At 48.5% G+C, this 19,702-nt stretch overlaps 2 protein-coding genes across 2 annotated transcripts; one reads left to right on the forward strand and one right to left on the reverse strand.

Annotated features, from left to right (window-relative positions):
- Window positions 1–13,627: 13,627 nt before the first annotated feature.
- Window positions 13,628–14,460, forward strand: LAJ45_11217 (uncharacterized protein; the record flags this gene model as incomplete). The annotated part of the gene is made up of 4 exons (XM_046120727.1): window positions 13,628–13,939; window positions 14,036–14,131; window positions 14,203–14,343; window positions 14,440–14,460. 4 exons carry the CDS (start codon window positions 13,628–13,630, stop codon window positions 14,458–14,460), a joined length of 570 nt encoding a protein of 189 aa, XP_045966086.1.
- A 1,562-nt stretch (window positions 14,461–16,022) lies between these two features.
- On the reverse strand, window positions 16,023–16,781 carry LAJ45_11218 (uncharacterized protein; the record flags this gene model as incomplete). The annotated part of the gene is made up of 2 exons (XM_046120728.1): window positions 16,023–16,107; window positions 16,183–16,781. The coding sequence occupies 2 exons, from the start codon at window positions 16,779–16,781 to the stop codon at window positions 16,023–16,025; spliced, it is 684 nt and encodes a 227-aa protein (XP_045966087.1).
- Window positions 16,782–19,702: the final 2,921 nt, after the last annotated feature.

The raw sequence follows: 19,702 nt of genomic DNA on the forward strand, positions 1-19,702 counted from the left end.
AGAACATGCAAGTGAGAAAGCAGGGATTATTTGTATGGAGTGGCGCTGAGCTGCCATACAAACTAGGTATTTGCATGTTCTGGTTCTTTATCCTAGCCGCGAGTAGGGGACGATAGATCAACCGCTGAGATAAGCATCTCGGGATCTAGAGTACCAAAAGCGCATTCCCTGATATATGCACCCTTCTTTTTTTTTTTCTTTCTTTTTTTCGATGCATCCCCGATCAGCGCGGTAAAAAGATGTCTTTCTGTCCTGTAAAATATATCATCAGCCCACTAACATGCGACGCCAACCAGGCTGCGTAATGTTTATAGGTCAGCTGCTGCGCAGCACCTGCCGTTGGGAACGTTTGATCGGCCATATGGCCATTGTGTGCATTAGATATATATATATATATATATATTCACACGCGCACGTACGTCGTACTAGCTAAATCAATGTCGCAAGATAAACTAGCCCAGTGCATTTATTACATACGTGTAGTATATACCTGTGATCTGATGTGTGACTTCAACACGTGTATAATATAATACTATAACTTGTATATATATGTACGTCGTATATAAATGTTAGCCATATTATTCGACCGTGATTATAAATGTTGAAATATAATAGTTATTCCGTAACGTACGCTATATAGAATAGGTGACTAAGGCAACTCATATTTGAGGGCAATCCCGAGCGCATTTCTACTGGGAGTACATGTATATATATAGCAGCCTCACATCAATACATGTAATTTATAATATATATGTCCTGTATGTAGGTGCATGTAGCCTTAATTAATATAAAGTATCAACCATAATCTACAATATCGTAGGATTGAATTAGCAAGCTACACATATATATTACATACACTTACCTATATATATGTAATTGTAGTGGATACTTACATGTAATTACATGTATAATTTAAGTAGGTACATGTCCTCTATGAGCCCAATTGTCTAAAGCAGAAGCTTGATGAGCTAAACAACCCCAAATACTCATACGTTCACTTCGACCAATCGAATGACTAATGGCGGTATGTTCCGAGTAGCCCTAGCTAGCAGCCCAGGTCACCGAAGGCATATGCATGCATGTTATGATTCACTTTGTCGACGGGATGAGCAGGAGGTGGGGAACGGACAGATGTTACGCTTTCGGGAAGTAAGTCCGCATGTGCTCCATGTCCAAGGCAACCCATGTGAGTGTAGAATAGAGAAACTTCGAAATATGAGTTCTTCAATTATGTGGGTAGTACCGGTTGTCTTCATCCTACATCACTATCTTGTGTTGAGCTCAGGCATAGGTTTCTTAAGTTAACAGTGACCAGACTGTACATACATTACTCGATAAATTTACCACATCGATATATGTTTTGTTAATGTTTCACGCGTACGTACGTAGGGTACAGTCGAGCACTGGGTGAAGACGAACCAGGGTTCTCAATATGGCAAGAAACAGCCAAGCTGCCAAAAATCCTTGTTCGTCTACACCCCAGTGTTCGTCCTCACCCTGTGAACGACTGTACTACATGTACAGCTCGTACTTGGTATATAGTTAACTCCCGGGAAATCAATGCGTGATCTAGGAAGTGCCGGAATGATGGCCGCTGTAGGTACCCATGCACTGCGGAGTGGTCATTCCCACGTGCACCCCCATCATGTCATGGCCGGAAAGCCACGTGCGTTTAATTGACCTTCAGATCTTCTCTAATTTTCCCAAGATATGCTCATGTTCTCGGCCTTTATATTTAATTAAGCCTTGCACACAATTCGGTTTTGGCGCCATTAATTCGAGAAATTGTATTTATCCTTATAATTAATTATAATTATATATAAGCTTATAATTATATATAAGCTTATAATTATACTCATTAAATTCACGATGTTTAAGTACATCTAGTTAATTGGGTTTAAGCATTTCTAGCTGTCATGTTTAATTATTCCGAATTCCGACTAGTGAGATTTAGATGGCTTCAAATTTACCACATGTATTTAGTTATAATTACACGCATGTACCAATTCTGTATACACTTACAGCATGTGTCGTATATAATATGTATCCGCTTTATCATCACTAGATGGAAACAAAATCGGAGACATACAGTATCTGGTAAAATTATTGCGAAAGTGGGTTCTCCGTGACCCGATAGTCCTATTGGCCCTTAAAAGGTTTTTTGCTGCGAGCACAGACCAACAAATCCACTCCTTTAGCTCTGACTTTTGCAATAATTCTACCGGATACTGTATTAGGCCCGCGACGGCGTGGTGATACTCAAAAACCCTAGCTACCTACAGACTGTGGAGACACCTGAAAAAGGTATAGGAGGGGTCACAGAAGGTGACTTTACAGCAAAAGGCTCACGGAATGAGGGTTAGGTTTATTACCGAGTAAAAGCTGCCCATTAGCGCCTGGTCGTGAAAATACACGAAGGGATGTAGATACGACATCTACGCGTACGTACCATGACATTGAAGACACCTTAATCACATCTGATCATGATGCGCGAATGCTTATATAACATACCTGTAACTCGAGTGTGTTTAATTAAGATCAATAATATCATAATATATATCTGTGCTTAACATATATGGGCGCACTAGCGCCGCCGTCTTGCACAACTACATGTACATCTAGTACATGAACGAACCTTTGGTAAAGGTACGTCCATCCCGTATATATATACCGCTGCGCTAATATTACTACATCATGTACGTAGGCCTTAATTAACTCACAAAGTGAGCTTAGCACATGGCAACAAGCAAGGCCTTGTAAGCTGGCCACATTATAGATTAGCTAGAAACATCGCTTTATAATAATCTAATTAATCACATGTGTGCAATATCAATATATCACGATATGATGCATATATGCGCATACAAGTACCTGTATGTATGTGATATTCCTAGCTTCCCATTCCACAATTATAATTATTACTCGGTCGATGAAGATACATGTATCTACCGCGTCGCGTATTAAGGTGATAGGTGTGCTCATTGTAGCCCTAGATCATACATAGTACATGTACTTGATCTACCTGGAGTACTTGTCTGGGGTGTCCGGAGGGAGCAGAGCTGGAGCTCGACTGGACAAGCCTTTCTAGCCAGCTGAGCATATGTATAGCGGGGCCCTGTATATGTTCTCGTCGTTACAATTGTACAAGTCCCATATAACTTTTACAAACAAAAAATAACACCGATACTAGCTTTGTTTGCCAGAATTAAAAGTAAGGGCTACCTTCCACTCACGCTCTTCAGACTCTAAAAGATGTTAAAAAGTTATTGCATGATATAGATTATATATATATAAACCACATGTAGATATCTTCACATCATATCACCGGGAGGCATCTGATTGTCTTTTACAGTCAACCACAATGATACAATTGTACATGAAGTCAAACTGAAGTCGTAAATTCACGGGTCGGCGTCTCTGATCATTATATTCACGGTTATCAGCACGTCCTCGATCATGATTGCCTCATTAAACCTAAAGTACTCACACTTAATCAGTTAATGTGATAAACACCATGATCAGCTCGTCCTGCGCTGCTATTGAGAGGGTATCCGCAGTATTTGCGCTAGGAAATTAACAATTAACCCTCCATACTTCTGGACTATAGGGAACAAGTAATACATATATGATTCAATATATGTCCTTTGCTAGATATTCTTGGGTAGCTACAGTGGAGTCTCGATAGTAGCATATATATGGTCGGGAACGGATTTTTCGTGTGCTACTATCGCGATCGAGAATTTGCGCCTTGCATCAATTAAGATACAAATTTGCGCCCCGTATATACTGACTCACTTAAGACTAGCCAACTATATGCTACAATTGAGTATATGCTATTATCGAGAATACCACTATAGCTATCGGGAGTCCAATGTATAAGCTAATTGGGATTTAACGAGCGCTTCGAACCTAAGCTTATATTATTACGAGCCATGCGCCAGCTCGAGACAAACCCAAATCCCAGCTTGCACCAGCTCGTGGGGCGCAATAAAAACAATAAATACAACTATCTAGTGAGCTATTGGTCGATCTCGTGCGGTCCTCCCAGGCCTGAACCAGCTCAAATTTATAGATAGGCTCCGCTGATCATGGACCACAACACTGTATATAGTCGCCATGCTATAGAATCATCATTACTACATGTGGTAGTATATATATACGTATACTAGCATATATGTAATTAGTTATAATTAACGAGTCATATTACCATTGTAAGGCCGGGTATATAGTATCGAGTACTTTATCGTACTAGTATATTCAGTCAACAAGTCAATCCCTCGATCATATACATCTCACTCTCAACCGTATCTTAATCTCCCGGCCCCATACCAACTCAAAAGATCAGGGATGGAAGTGGGATTCGAGTGATTGTATATGATGGAGCTCGACCATGTTAATTCATTGACTGTATGCAACATGTAGCTCGACTAATTTGATTAATTTATTGATTCGTTTACCGCAGTAATTCTTCTCAGCGGACAGTTACACAGACGTCGAAGTTGCCTTTTACAGCGCGTATGAGGGAAGATTAGGGGGGCGTTTTCAAGACAAATGACCAGAACAAGTAATTTCAACGTCAATGTGAGTGTCCGTTGAGACGAATTACTGCGGTAGTATATACTCAATGTCTAGTGTGGTTAATTGACTGGCTCTTGATTCATCTAGTACATGCAGCCTTCTGCTTATATTATGGTACTGTTCTATGGGGCGGTAAATGTGCCAAAAGTAATTTTACCACTGGTGGTATAAGCATTGAATTTCAGCCCTTGTGCCAGTATCAACACTGAATTTCAGTCTTTATACTGTGCTATACTACATAAGTAAATGTTCAAAAAACTTATGAAAATTTCCCACTGGTGGTGAAATTCCCCACCGGTGGACAATGTTCATATATAGTGGCATTATATGATCCCTTCTGGCCATATATTGGCATTCTATGGCCCCTAGTTCTGGCCATATATTGACGTTCTATGGCCCCTTTTGGCCAAAAGGTCTGTGCTTTTATCATAAAAGTTTGTATTATTTTCACCACCGGTGGTAAAATAATTTACTACCGTTGGTAAAATTACTTTTGATACATTTACCGCTCCATACACATTTACCGCTCCATACTCCATACTGTTCTCTCCTATATCGATCTAGCTAGCTAGCTGCATATAGGTATTTGCAAGGTTTCACCAATGGGTTTGTGTTACAGGAACTACGGAACACTGTTCTAGAGGCTTAGGACAATGAGGGATACGAGTGACGGGCTGTGATGCGAGGACGGTCGGGTAACGAAAGGACAAGCATAGAAAGGTATCGGGTAGTGTGGGAGCACGCGATGTTACCACACTAGTGTTATACTATTATGACGGCACGTTTACTATTGGGTGTCTCACCCGGAATAGAATAGGAAGCGGGGCTTACGGCTGTAGGCTGTTCTACTTAGGGAAGTAGGTCTAGGATAATAGTATGGTACAACCCGATGACTGGCAATTGCAAGGTTCATGGTTACGTGTCGGAATTAGAATGGAGGACGGGACTATGCGGGGGCGCTTTTCTATCTGGGTTATCTTCGGGAGCGTTATCTTATTCTATTATCGTTGTATCAGTTAGTATTAGAAAGCGGGCCTTGGCATAGGTTCCAACATGTATAAATAGGGCTTGATTCTGCGAAGACTTGAGGGTATCATCAACCATCAAAGTCAAGGGAATCCGGTTTACAATATCATCAGTTTAAACGCTACAGAATTATCGCTTAGCACTGGCCATTTCCCCAAACACTATATTGTACCTTATCCCTAGCTTTTACTCTTTACCTATCACATACACTACCAGAAGTCTCGATAAGACAGCTACTCGCTTAAACCAATACTCTGAGTATTTTGCTTAGTGGCGGATAGTCACCGTGCTCTCAGTAGAAGAATAAGCGCTTAGTCTATTAGAAAAGACCAAAGTACTATATGCACCCCCGAGCAGCAACCGCAGCCATCAATAACTACCTTTGCGCTACATCCTTCATCGTTCGAAGAGGAAGCGCCGAACATCTATACTGCGGATACCTTCACTACTCAGGTTTCTTCGCGGAAGCAGGAACTACCACTACTTTCGAAGAACACGACCCCGAAATCCTCAACTACCCAGAACTCTTCCCGATCAAGATCACTCTCTCCCAACGATCTTTCGGACTTGCCCACCCGGCCCCCTGGTTCATTGCTCAACCCTGGTGCATAAGGCAACCACAGCTCAAACTCGAGCAACTTAGCAATGTCAAGGGCTCATCAGCAACGGTCGGAGGAAGACTACAACATGGAGAGTTCAATCGCCTTGAGAGATCGAGGTATATTAGAAACCCAGGCGAAGAGGCGCCACAGGAAAGAGAGAGATGTGCCGATAGGCTCCCTCTTCACATCGACGAGGCAGGAAGAATCCTATGGGCAGGCGAGGAGGCGGCAGGTAGACCACCGGGAGTTCTCCCCATACGTCACCCCAATCAGAGAGAGATCCTCTACTCAGAGGCCCTCGGTGCCTCGGGTAATGGACGACGACGAGGATACCAACATGGACGTAGAGGAACGGCGGGTGGAGAATCCTTTTGGCGACCTTATTGGGCAAGAAGTCCAGCGACAAGGGGCCCCCGTGGTACAACAGCTCAGCCGCGGGATCGAGGAACTCAGCATGCACGTGCGGGATATCCCCATACTCAGGGAACTCACCCGGCAACAGCAGGAGTATACCAACAAGATCGTCGAGGACCTCCACGCCAAGTTCGCTGGGGACAGAGCCGAGCGCGACAATCAGCTCAACCAGGTCATGGCTCAACTGCGGGCAGAATCCACCGCCGCTACCAGCAACCTCGGTCAGGTTCTTGGGCAGATCGTCGAAGCAACTAGGGCGCATCAGGAAAGGCAGGAACGACAGGATCAGCACATAAATGCGTTGACCAACTTCGTCCAGCAACTCCCAAAGGATGGCCCAGTGCAGATACCCGCGGAGGTTATGGCTGCCCTCGAGAGGATGGAACGGGACAGACAAGCTGCGATGGAAGACCAGTTCGCGGGTACGAAAAAGAACCTGGAAGAGATAATTGAGCAGATGCGGGTAGCAGCCAATAGAACGGCAACAGCCCCCGAAGGCTCAGGAGGCGGAGGCGTAGCACCCCCCCAACCCCCTCAGAACCCCCCTAGCAATTCCGGAGAGAGACCGGAAGGATCAGGGAACCAACCCCCCGTACCCCCTCGCTCCGAAGCAAGAAGCCAGCAAAGTGAGCAAGGAGGCAGGGGAGGCGATGGCAATAACGGCAACGGCGGAAACCGCGCAAAACCACGAGACCCACCCCCCTCAGACTCATCCAGCTCCTCCGATTCAGAGGACGATCGCCGGGCACGCGAACGAAGACAGAGAAAACGGGAGGAGCGAAGACGCCGTAACAGGCAGCAAGAGGTAGACCTCATGCACCCCCCTCGCGCCACCCTGGGAGATACGCCAAAACAGGCAAAAATCCCCTTCTCCGGAAAAGCCGACGAAGACGTACGACACTGGATCGACCAAATGGAAGTCTTAATTGAACTTCAGAGGAAAGTCCGGTGGGACGACCAAACTAAGATCCTGTGGGCATCCCTCGAACTTACCGGGGAGGGCGGCAAAATTCTGGCGAAACTTCGTGGAGCGACTATCGGTAGACCCCAGCATCGGAACATGGGAGAATTTCAAAAACGAATTACGGATTCAGTACGGCAATCGAACAAGTCAAGAACAAGCCAAACAGAAGATGGATAAGCTCCGTCAAACTGGCATGATCGATGACTACATCAATGAGATGCAGAATCTGGAATGGGACGCGAAGGTTGGACCCATCGTAATGAAATCCATGATCCTAACAGGAATAAACTCCTCGCTGGAACAACGCCTCTCGAATGCGATCGAGGAACCAGAAGATTTCGCGGAATGGCTAGCCTGGGTTAGGAAGGTCGGACGTAAGGATCACGAGGTGAAGGCCCGGAAAGAGATCTTACGTGGCAAGGATGTCGTGAAACCTCGTGAGGAAAAATCGGAACGGCGAAAATCGCGCAACCCCGCACCTCGGAAAACTTTTTCCGCGCCAGCACACAACTCCAAGGCCTCGGATGACTTGGGTGTCACCAAGGACGAAAAGGAGAAGTGGCAAAAGGAAGGAAAGTGTTTCCGTTGTGGTAGAGATAACCACTTCGCGAAAGATTGCGTGGCGACAAGTAAGGTCAGGTTAACCGACCTGAAGAGGAAACGGTATCCTTCCGGAGGAAAGGACCACGGAAGGGAGGGTGAAAAGAAGCGGAAATTGGGCCCCCAGAATGAGGCATTTAGGGCAAGGATTACAACTTTGGAGGATCAAAATTGATTGGGTATTTCTATTTTTCGGTATCTCATGTTGCGATTACGGGTTTCTTTCTACTTTGGGTTATGGAAACAAGGGTTTTATGTATTACGGTTATTTTTATGGGTTGGCCACGAGATTTTCTATATTTGTTTCGTTATACGCGCGGAAATTCAATTCTCTTTACACACACTCTGAGGATGGGGTTACACCCCGAAACGCCTGGTGCGTAAGTGTTGTACCGTGATCTTCATCAAACACTCGAACTCTCTATATAAACCCCCTCACCCTGCGCTCAACAAGGAAAAACCATCGAAAACCACACCCAGAACCAATACAAAACCTTTATCAAAACCAACATACAAACATGTCTTCCAACACACAAGAAACCCGCCTCGAGATCGAGATCTCTTGGGATCACCCCGCAACTAGTAACAAACATGTCGCAACAGTCAACGCACTCTTGGACAGTGGCACAGAGGACTGGATCATGTCCTGGGACTGTATCCACCGCGCGAAAATACCCACTCAACCTCGACCAAAGCCTCTCATCATCAGACAGGCCGACGGTACCCCTATGCCCAATTCCGGCACTCACATCACTCAACCCCTTACCCTCCGCATCGGCAACCATCTAGACAGGGCTATCACCTGTGAGGTTGGCTCGTTCGCAGGAGAGGACCTCGTCATACCACATCGATGGCTCAAAGAGCATCAACCAACCATCCATTGGGGACGCAACAGTGTCAGCTTCCATAGCAACAACTGTATAATCCATGGATGCTTCGTATCAGTCGAAGACATATACGATCAAGACCCAGAAGAGCTGGTCATCAGGCTGTTGAGGGCGTCACCCAAGAAGCAGATGACGATCGAGCAACACCCCTTTTGGGCAAGAGCATCGGTAAACGAGGCTCTCGTTAGTGCTATACCGGTGGAGTTTCAGGAATACGCCGACGTGTTTCTCCAAGGAAGGAGCCGCTCGACTACCTGACCACTCTGAATGGGATCATACCATTCCTCTTATGGAAGGAAAGCAGCCTCCGTGGGGACCGATCTATTCGCTCTCCCCACCTGAAGATAAGGCACTCCGGGAGTATTTGGACGAGAACTTGCCCTCCGGCAAAGTCGTCCCTCCACTAGCCCAGCAGCGGCACCCGTCCTGTTCGTTCCGAAAGCTAATGGTAAGCTTCGGTTATGTGTCGACTTTCGTGGTTTGAATGGAATCACAATCAAGAACCGTTATCCACTGCCACTCATGAACGAGCTGGCCGACGCAACGAAAGGAGCACTCTACTTCACGAAGATAGACCTGAAAAAATGGCTATAATCTGATTAGGATTGCTAAGGGCGAAGAATGGAAAACCGCTTTTCGAACGAAATACGGCCTTTTCGAATATAGGGTAATGCCTTTCGGCTTGACCAATGCTCCTGCGTCGTTTCAGGTCATGGTCAATACCATATTCAAGGATCTTCTAGATCAAGGCGTAGTAGTCTACCTGGATGAACATCTTAATGTATTCAAAGACTAGAGAAGAGCATACGACTCTTGTACGAGAAGTTTTGGAGCGACTGCGACGACACCATCTATACGGAAACCTCGAGAAAACGGAATGGTATCAACAGGAGGTAGAATTCCTGGGATTTATACTATCAGGAAAGGGAACCGAGTATCACCAAAGAAAGTCCAGGCGATCGAAGGTTGGTTAGCCCCAACCAAGGTCAAGGAACTTCAATGCTTTCTCGGCTTCGACAATTTCCTAAGACGGTTCATCCACCGATACTCCGAGGTTTGCAGACCTATGACCGACCTCCTGAAGAAAGGTTCCGTATGGAATGGGGCAGGGAACAGCAAGATGCGTTCGACGAGCTCAAAAGGAGATTTTACGTCTGCTCCAATACTCCGACACTATGACGAACACCGCGAAGCAATCGTGGAAACTGATGCGAGTGACTGGGCTGAGGCCGCAGTACTCTCTCAGGTGTTCGAGGACGGTATTCTACATCCGGTAGCTTACCACTCTCGGCAAGTTCAACGAGGCAGAGGTTAACTATGAGATCTACGACAAGGAGATGCTCGCAATAGTTTCTGCCCTCTTGACTTGGAGACATTGGCTGGAAGGGACGGACATCCCTATCCAGATACATTCGGATCACCAAAACCTGCAGTACTTCACAACGACCAAGAAGTTGTCGAGAAGACAAGCCAGATGGGCCGAGAAGATAGCACCTTTTCGCTTCAAGATCCATTACCGACCAGGCGAAAAGAACGGCAAGCCAGATGCACTTACAAGGCGTCCGGAGTTCGCAATGGAAGGGGGAGTAATGCGTGAGCAGCCCGTAAAACAGCTACTCAGCGCAGAACAGTTTGTCAGAAAATCACGGACCAGCGTAGAAACTGGGTCCGAAGTGGTTGGCAACCCCGAAGAGGAATGGAATCAATTGGATCAGTGGTACGACATACCAAGCGTAGAGCTGCCTCAGCCACTACAGGGTTGGTATGAACAGGAAAGACGCTGGGTTCGGAGGACGGTTCCGGATGAACACCTCCCTGACTCAAACCTGGAGATCTTTGGACCACCGGAGGCTGCTATCGTAAAAGTTAGAGCCTGCCGCTGAATGGAGTCCGATTCAAATGACCCCACCCACGATGGTCGATGGGTAGTACCGGGCTACGCGGTCAAGCAGGTCATTGGAGGAACATCATGATCGACCCGTAGCGGGGCATCTAGGAAGGGATAAAACCCTCGAGTTGATTGATAGGAACTACTGGTGGCCGGGAATGTCCACGGATGTAGCCAACTTCGTCAAGACTTGCGATGTATGCCAGAGAGCCAAGCAAGTCGGAGACACTTGTCACTCCCTCAACCCCTAGAGTTAGCCACCACACCTTGGACTGATATCTCGATGGATTTCGTAGTAGAAATGCCTAAGGAGAAATCAGGATTCCGCAACGTATTGGTAGTCGTGGACCGTTTTACGAAGATGGCTCACTTCATTCCAATGACGGGAATCAACGCGGAACAAACCGCCAACGCATTCGTCAAAGACATCTGGCGTTTCCACGGACTTCCTAGGAGCATCGTCTCAGACAGAGGAACGCAGTTCGTGTCAGCATTCTGGGCGGCAATTACGGACAGACTGGGGATTCGTAGAAGACTCTCCACCTCATTCCACCCCCAAACCGACGGCCAAACAGAGCGGACCAACCAACACATGGAAGGTTATATTCGGGCATATACGGCAGGATCAGGCAAGAAATGGAAGGACCTGTTACCTATCTGTGAATACGCCTACAACAATGCGAAGCATAAGTCGACGGGGCAATCGCCGTTCTACTGCAATTATGGCTTCCACCCTCGAACGGATTGGCCTACGGATGCAGAGATCGAACGATTAGACGCCAACGGGAACAACTACTTGGATGAGATCATTACGGCTCATGAGTTAGCGAGGGATACGCTACAGAAGACCTTTGATAGGATGGCGTCAAAGCCAGGACCGGCAGTACAGCGGTTCACTATCGGTCAGAAAGTCTTGCTGGATACTCGGAACCTTGGAGGGTACTCCAAGTGGTCAGACAAGTTTACAGGGCCATTCACAGTGTCGGCAGTGGTGGGCAATCGGGCTTACCGCCTGGAGCTTCCAGTAGAATGGAAGGTTCATGATGTCTTTCACGAGATGTTGCTGCGACCCTATCGTGAGGACCCAGACCCCACCCGAAAACAGAATACACGAAAGCGACTGGCAACACCCGAGCCACAGGAGGCATTGGCAGACAAGAACTTCCAGCCAACCTCGAACATACGACCCCATACGCGAAGTCAAGACCCAGCAATCGATAATGACCGGGCTCATAAACGACAACGGAACAGGCGAGACTAAGCTCGATACCTTTCCCTACTCTACGACTTTTCCCACAGGGTTTTTATCATAGAAAGGGTTTTAACGGTCGAGGGCGACGTCTAGGAAGGGGGAGTAGTGTTACAGGAACTACGGAAGCACTGTTCTACAGGCTTAGGACAGTGAGAAATACGAGTGACGGGTTGTGATGCAAGGCCGGTCGGGTAACGGAAGGGCAAGCATAGAAAGGTATCGGGTAGTGTGGGGGCACGCGGTGTCACCACGCTAGGCCATACTATTATGACGGCACGCTTACTGTTGGGTGTCTCACCCAAAATAGAATAGTAAGCGGGGCTTACGGCTGTAGGCTGTTCTACTTAGAGAAGTAGGTCTAGGATAATAGTATGGTACAACCCGATGACTGGCAATTGCAAGGTTCATGGTTACGTGTCGGAATTAGAATGGAGGACGGGACTATGCGGGGGCGCTTTTCTATCTGGGTTATCTTCGGGAGCGTTATCTTATTCTATTATCGTTGTATCAGTTAGTATTAGAAAGCGGGCCTTGGCATAGGTTCCAACATGTATAAATAGGGCTTGATTCTGCGAAGACTTGAGGGTATCATCAACCATCAAGTCAAGGGAATCCGGTTTACAATATCATCAGTTTAAACGCTACAGAATTATCGCTTAGCACTGGCCATTTCCCCAAACAAAAGTAATATAAACTCACATAATCCGTTCGATTAGAAATCATCCAAAACTCTCTGTTCTGTTAGGAAAACCTAACCCTGCGCCCGGCCGCGGAAGCACATCCGGCGTGAGTGATAATGTAGAGTGAATTTTCTATGTATGATGGGAGAAGAGGTGAAGCTTCTAGATCTCCGTGTCATCACACCTGTCTGCAGACCACATATCCCGGGGGTCTTGAGAACATCGTCGCTGTACATAGATGCTATAGCTGGCCAGGACAGGGAGTACAGTGCTCATATGCCGCTAGCGTATAGATAACAGCGACCTTTAGAAACACGTTTCACGATACCTGTACCTTCATCCCGGGGGTGCCGGTGCCACATTTCCTCCGGGGGGGTTCGGTCGTTCCCGTGGGGTTAATAATCGATCATGGACGTGTGTACAGAAGTGCTGAAAGATGCCGAGCCTGCCCCGGCAATGGCTGCAAGATTAACAACCAAAGAGCGGAGAGGAATATCGGTCCGGGCTATTGCATGGAATCAATTGCGAAGCTTCGTACTGTTTCAAACTGACTGGTGCAAGTGTTGCCAGCACCAAGCTAGGATCAAGTCCTAGCCTATCACAGCGTCGTGATACAATTACAGAGCCTCACAACCGCGCCAATCACACCTCGCACCACCACCCCTCACCCCAATCTCACCCCCTCCATCTCCACCTCACCCCCCCCCCCATAGCTCCCACCCAGCCAAAAAGAGCCATGTCCCACCCCCCGCACCCAACCCCCTACCACACCCCCACCCACACCCCCTCCACGCCCCCCACCTGGTCCCCCACCCTCCCCACCCTCACCGCCCTCACAACGCACACCCACCCCGCCACGCTCCTCCCCACAACACACCCCACAACCCTGCACGCCCTAACCCTCTCGGCCGCCGCAACCCTGCGCTCTGCCGCGACGCAGTCGGAGCTGCACCAGGCCGCGGCTATCGCGGTGGCACTGGAGGAGGTCGTCGCTGTACACCGTGTGGTGAGGGGGTGGATGGCGGCCAGGGGGGCGGATGCTGATGCGGTATGTTGGCCTGTTCCTGGGGGGGGGGGTGTGGTAGGGGAGGAAGGGTGGGTGATTGGGTGATGTGATGTGATGGCTGACGGGGGGAGGAGACAGGTGTTTGCAGGCGGCGATGAGGCAGCGTGTGTAGTGTGTCTGACGGCCCTGGCAGACGTGCTGATGTTGCCGTGTCAGCATCTTGTTCTCTGCAGCGTAAGTGCTCCCCCGGGGGGGGGGGGGGGGTGGCGTTGTGATGTGGCACTGACGAAGAGGCGCGGAGCCAGGCGTGCTGCACGAAGATGGAAGAAGTCGGCCTTGGACGGCGGCGGACGTGGTCTGAGAGCCGGAGGAGGGCGAGCGTGGGGGGTGGGGAGGAGGCGAGAGACGCGGCGTGTCCGGTTTGTAGGGGGAGGGTGACGGAGAAGGTATGTTTCTTTCCTAGGGGAAGGGGGATGGATGGGTATATGGGGGTGGAGGGGTGGATGGTGGATGGGATGGGGGCTGATTGTGCGGGGGTGTAGGTTACGGTGAAGAGGTGCTAGTTGTACGTTAGGTGGTTGGATTGTAAGGGAAGGGGGGGAGGGTATGGGAAGGGGGGGGGGGGGGAGGGTACGGGAAGGCGGGGCGGGAGAAGTGGGGGGGGGGGGGGGAGTGATGCGGAGGTGGACAGGGACTAGCTGGGAAAAGGATGGGGATAAGGATAGGGATGAGGGTGTTGTCATTGATATCACCATGGAAAAAGAATGTATAAGCACGATCGACATACATAAACGCAGCATAATTGAAGATGACACACAACAAACGTCTGAATCTATTCCTTGCATGTAGTAATGAGCTCGCCCGTACCTATACTCTCAATTATATACGCCGAAGTCCATCGATCCGCCCTACCCAGCAGCATCCCGTCCGGGAGAAGACATTATATTGGCCGGGATTAGAGAGACATGTAGATTAAGGACCATCTGGGGTTTAAGTGTAACGCAACCACTTCACTTGATTTCCACCAACTACATGTAGTAGTACATAGATAAGCTGTCACGACCAATTGAGGAGTCGATGGTCACTGGTTTTTACCAGCCGCACTGTAGAAGGCGCGTATAAGCATCACTTTGTGCACGCACCTTACCACGTGGGTGTCGGATTAGATCGATGCCATGCACCGCTGGCCGGGGGTGGGGTGGGGTGGGGTGGGGTGGGGTGGTACAAAGCGGCTTTACAGACCTACAGTGATCAGAGTAGTACTTGTTCACGGAGGTTCTTGCTTGATAGTGCTGAACTCCGCGCCCAGACAAAAAATGCGGAGATGGGGTTCTGGCTAATTACGGTTGTAAAGTACTAGTTTGATCCCCGCCTCAGTGAGTGCTGATGATGTATATGCAATTACCACCCCCGCGCCACGTAAATGTCGATATGCATGGATGTGTATGAATGAACTGGTGTGGTGCTGTTATGCTTTCCGTGAGTTCGAGTCTAATTAAATTAATGAATTGAACCAAAAAAAAAAGAAGAGTTCGAGTTCATGGGTTATCACTCGATAGAGCTATGTAACGTCAATGTGTGCTGTGTTCGTTTTGGCGCTGGCTAGCTTGTAGGCCTCAACCGAGAATGTTTGTATGTGCCTGTATGTGTATATATGGGCAGGAGGAGGAGGAGGAGGAGTCGGTGGTGGTGGTGGTGGTGGTGGTGGTGGTGGTGGTGGTGGTGGTACGTAAATAGTTATGACAAAGGCTATCTTGGTTTTACCCGCACAGGCTACGTGGGCTGCAATTATCTGTGGACATTTAGGAAATTATAATGCCATACAAACTACCTATATGGAAATCCTATCGACGCATCACCCCATCTTCCTTGTTACATATCCCAGTCGATCCTTAAGCTTACTGACTCTTATCTTTAGTTTTTGGGTGGTAGAGTGCGCAGCGCAGTGATAGACGGAAGAGGATACGGGGCCAGATGGAACTGAACTAGGATTATCAACTTTGCTACTACATAAAGATACGTCCCGTGGGACGGAGATACTAAAGATAACGCTCCCTTGATGGTATTACGGGGGCCCTGGAACAAAAGCACCTGCACCACAGAAAATCCGGGGTCCAGATAGACCCTACTCCTCGTCCCCCTTTGCCGACAACGCCACAAGTACATCCACCATATCCCTCACCTGCCTATTCTCCCTCTGCTCCGGCGACCTACACACCACCGTCAGCACACACGCCCCATCACGTCTCTTCTGCCCGACTCCCAGCCCCATCTAGACAACTCACATAGCCGCAAACAGCTGCTCCTTCATCCCCCTCTCCTTTATCGCCAGCCTCTCGAACCACGCATCATCCCTCCTCTGCCTCTCCAAGAACCCCTCCTCCCACCCCGGCGCAAACAGCCTCTCCCCCAACATCTCCACCACCGCCGCCACCATCTCCCCCCTCACATCCTCATACCTCTCCTCGAACCCCACATCCTCCCACACCTCACCCAGTCTCACCACCAGCACATCCCCGCGGTAGAACAGCCTGTCCTCGACCCTCACCCCCGAGCGCTCGATGGCGTCGCGCACAGAAGGCATGTCCAGGATCGTCTTGTTGGCGGGCTTGTCGGCGCTGGTGGAGTAGTAGATGATGAACTCGCCGTCGAGCATGGGCTGCGGGTGCGAGCGCACGATGAAGCGCCGGAAGCGCCGGTCTTGGTAGTCGCCGCTCCAGTAGGGGCGTAGGTCAGGGACGAGCTGGAAGGCGCGGTTGTCGAAGAGGGCGGAGTCGTCGTCTTTGGGGAAGGTGCTGGGGGCGACGGTAATGTAGGGGACGAGGGAGACGGGGGCGCCGGAGGCGGGGAGGAGGAGGCTTTGGTAGGTTGCGTGTAGGGCCATGGTGCCTTTTGGTGGATTGTGGATAGATGGTAGGTGGTTGTGGGTGGAGTGGGCCGGAGGTAGGTGGTATGTAGGAGATGAGGGGTTTCAGGCGACCCATTAATTAGTACCCTATATGACAGTCAGGCCCCCCATTGATTCGAAGTAATGACATCACTGTTCAGAAATTAGAGAAGATCGACACCACCGGAGGTGGGGTGATATAGGTCTGTTCTATATATAGTATCGACCCTGTAGAAATAGGGCATTGCGACATCGGTTATGTATGGAATTACTCATGTATAAGGGATGACTCATAGAAGGAACAGGGATTCAGACAAGGCTTAGTGTCAGGGATTATGTAATCAGGGGATCACGTGGTATTAGAATATCTGTATATATAGAGCGCTCAAACACCCACATTGTCGCTGGAACTTCAGCGGCGCAATAGTATCTTCTTCGCACTACAAAACACATCCTCCTTCAAGGTCACGTGTACAAACCACACTTAAGTCATTTTCTCCCATACTCCAAAAACTTCAGGTTATGAGCCCGGGTTTTGCCAAATAAAATCCGCACAACACTCGCCACATTCGGTTAACTCAATTACACTTCATACAACATCATGTCTGACGCTGGTGAATCATCCAAGGCCGTGGAGGTTAAGTCCTCAGACAACACGAGTCCCAGTAACATTCGCATCAAGTTTGATGGACTCCCAAAATTAAAGGGACAATCCAACTACCAAACTTGGGCGTCTGCCTGGAGGATTACATTCGATGCAGCAGACTGGTGGGAAGCATTGAGCATCGAAAACCCCTCAGAAGATGACACAGACCTCACCAAGGCCGAAATTAAAAAGGCCCGAAAACAAATGCACAGCCTTCTCATCGGAGCTGTAGCCGAAGACATACAACCAACAGTCGTCTCCGCCGAAAATGCATACCACGCATGGAAGGCGCTCAAAGACCTCTACGATCGCGTATCACCAAACACGACGATCACCCTCCTCAGCCGTGTTCTAGACACGAAGATGCAAGACAACGGTAACTTAACCGAGCATCTCGAAACCTTCAACACGAACTGGAACACTCTCAAAACCAAGTGTCAGAGCGGCGACCACAAACTCGCTCAGGCCCTGCTACCCCTCACCAAATCCAACGAAGCAATGGCAGCATTCCTACTTGCCTCACTGCCGAAGTCGATGAACAACGTCGTCGATAACATCCAGACCAAACAGGATGTTACATACGAAGATGTACGCCAACGGCTACAAAACCTACAAGAGGAAACCCCTCTCACTGGCAACAACAGGGTACTTCATACCAGGAGTACCCCAACACCAAACGGCAAGGAATGCACCTGGTGCAAGAAACGGAATAACCCGTACCAGGGCCACGAGTACAAGGAGTGTAGAAAGCTCAAAGAACAGAACAAGACAAGGGATTCAAACAGAAAGGAGACCAGGCAGAGATAACTCAGCGTCGGTAGTTATCAACGAATCATCATCACAACACAACAGTATGCATGGTACGCACCGATACTTCACCCTCTCTGCCCCTTACCTGGATCCTTGATTCTGGAGCTACTTCTCACGTAACACCTTTCAAAGACCAACTCTTCAACATCCGTTCTCACACCAGCACAGTCCGAACAGCCGACGGCACCATCCACGCTGTCACCGGATTGGGAAGCGCTAGTTTCGAATGCTACCTTCCCAATGGAGATAGATCCACCGTTGTCCTCACAGACGTGCTGCTGGTCCCAACCATGGGAAATGTGGGATTGGTCTCAGAAACAATACTCGACGAAAAGGGGTTTAGAACAGAGTCAGGAGGAGGAAACAAATTGGTCACGAAAGAAAAGAAAGGAATAATTTGGGCGAAATTGGATAAGGGACTTTGGAATGTACAAGTAGTTTAGCAATACAGTTCGCTTGACCACTTACTCTGAATGGCATCAAGCACTAGGCCACCCTGCGACACTAGAAAACTTGTACGAAGACATCCATAAGCTACCCCCCAAACCAGAAACATTCCATTGCAGGCAATGCGCACTATCAAAAAGTGTGCACAAGAAACCTGCACCAATTAGTACAAGATCCCAGCGAGCATTCGAACTAATCCACTCTGACCTATCTGGAAAATTCGGCACACAATCGCAAGGAAAAGCCCTCTACTATATGTCCTTCATTGACGACTATACCCGCTTCGCCTGGATATATCTGCTAAAACAGAAAGACGATGCGATAAAAGCCATCAAAGACTACGTCACGAAAATCGAGAAACAGTACAATACAACAATACTAAGATTTAGAACGGACGGTGGTAGTGAATACGTCAACAAAGACACAATGGATTACTTCAACCTACAAGGAATAGTCCACGAACAGACTCCCCCATACACTCCTGAATCAAATGGAGTTGCAGAACGATTCAACAGGACGATAAGAACAATGGTCAGGTGCATGATCATGGACCATCCTAAATCGTTATGGGGTGAAGCATACTCAACAGCTGTCTACCTTAAAAATAGGCTACCCCACAGTACGCTAAAGGGAAAGACCCCCTTCGAAGCCCTGAAAGGTTCAAAGCCGAGTATCCAACACCTTCAACCATTCGGAAAGAAATGCTATGTCCACATCCCAGAAAACTCTAGGCCAGCAGGAAGCAAACTAGCACCCCGAGCACACGAAGGAATCATCGTCGGATACTCAGACAGTACCAAACATTACCGCACCTGGATAGGATCACAAAATAGGTTAGTTGTAAGTCGAGATGTCACATTCCCCCCTCCTGAATCAGGGGAAGTCTCCGTGGAACTCGACTACACCCCTATCCTGAAACCAGAAGCGGCACCTGCACCAACAGACGACGGATATGAATCAGAAGACAGGCCTGATCAAGAACCCGAATCGTCAGCACTCGAAGAAGACCTTGAAA

This window comes from Morchella importuna (genome assembly GCF_003444635.1).
Source record: "Morchella importuna strain M04M26 chromosome Unknown Morimp01GS060, whole genome shotgun sequence".
In the NCBI taxonomy this organism is placed as follows: Eukaryota; Fungi; Ascomycota; class Pezizomycetes; order Pezizales; family Morchellaceae; genus Morchella; species Morchella importuna.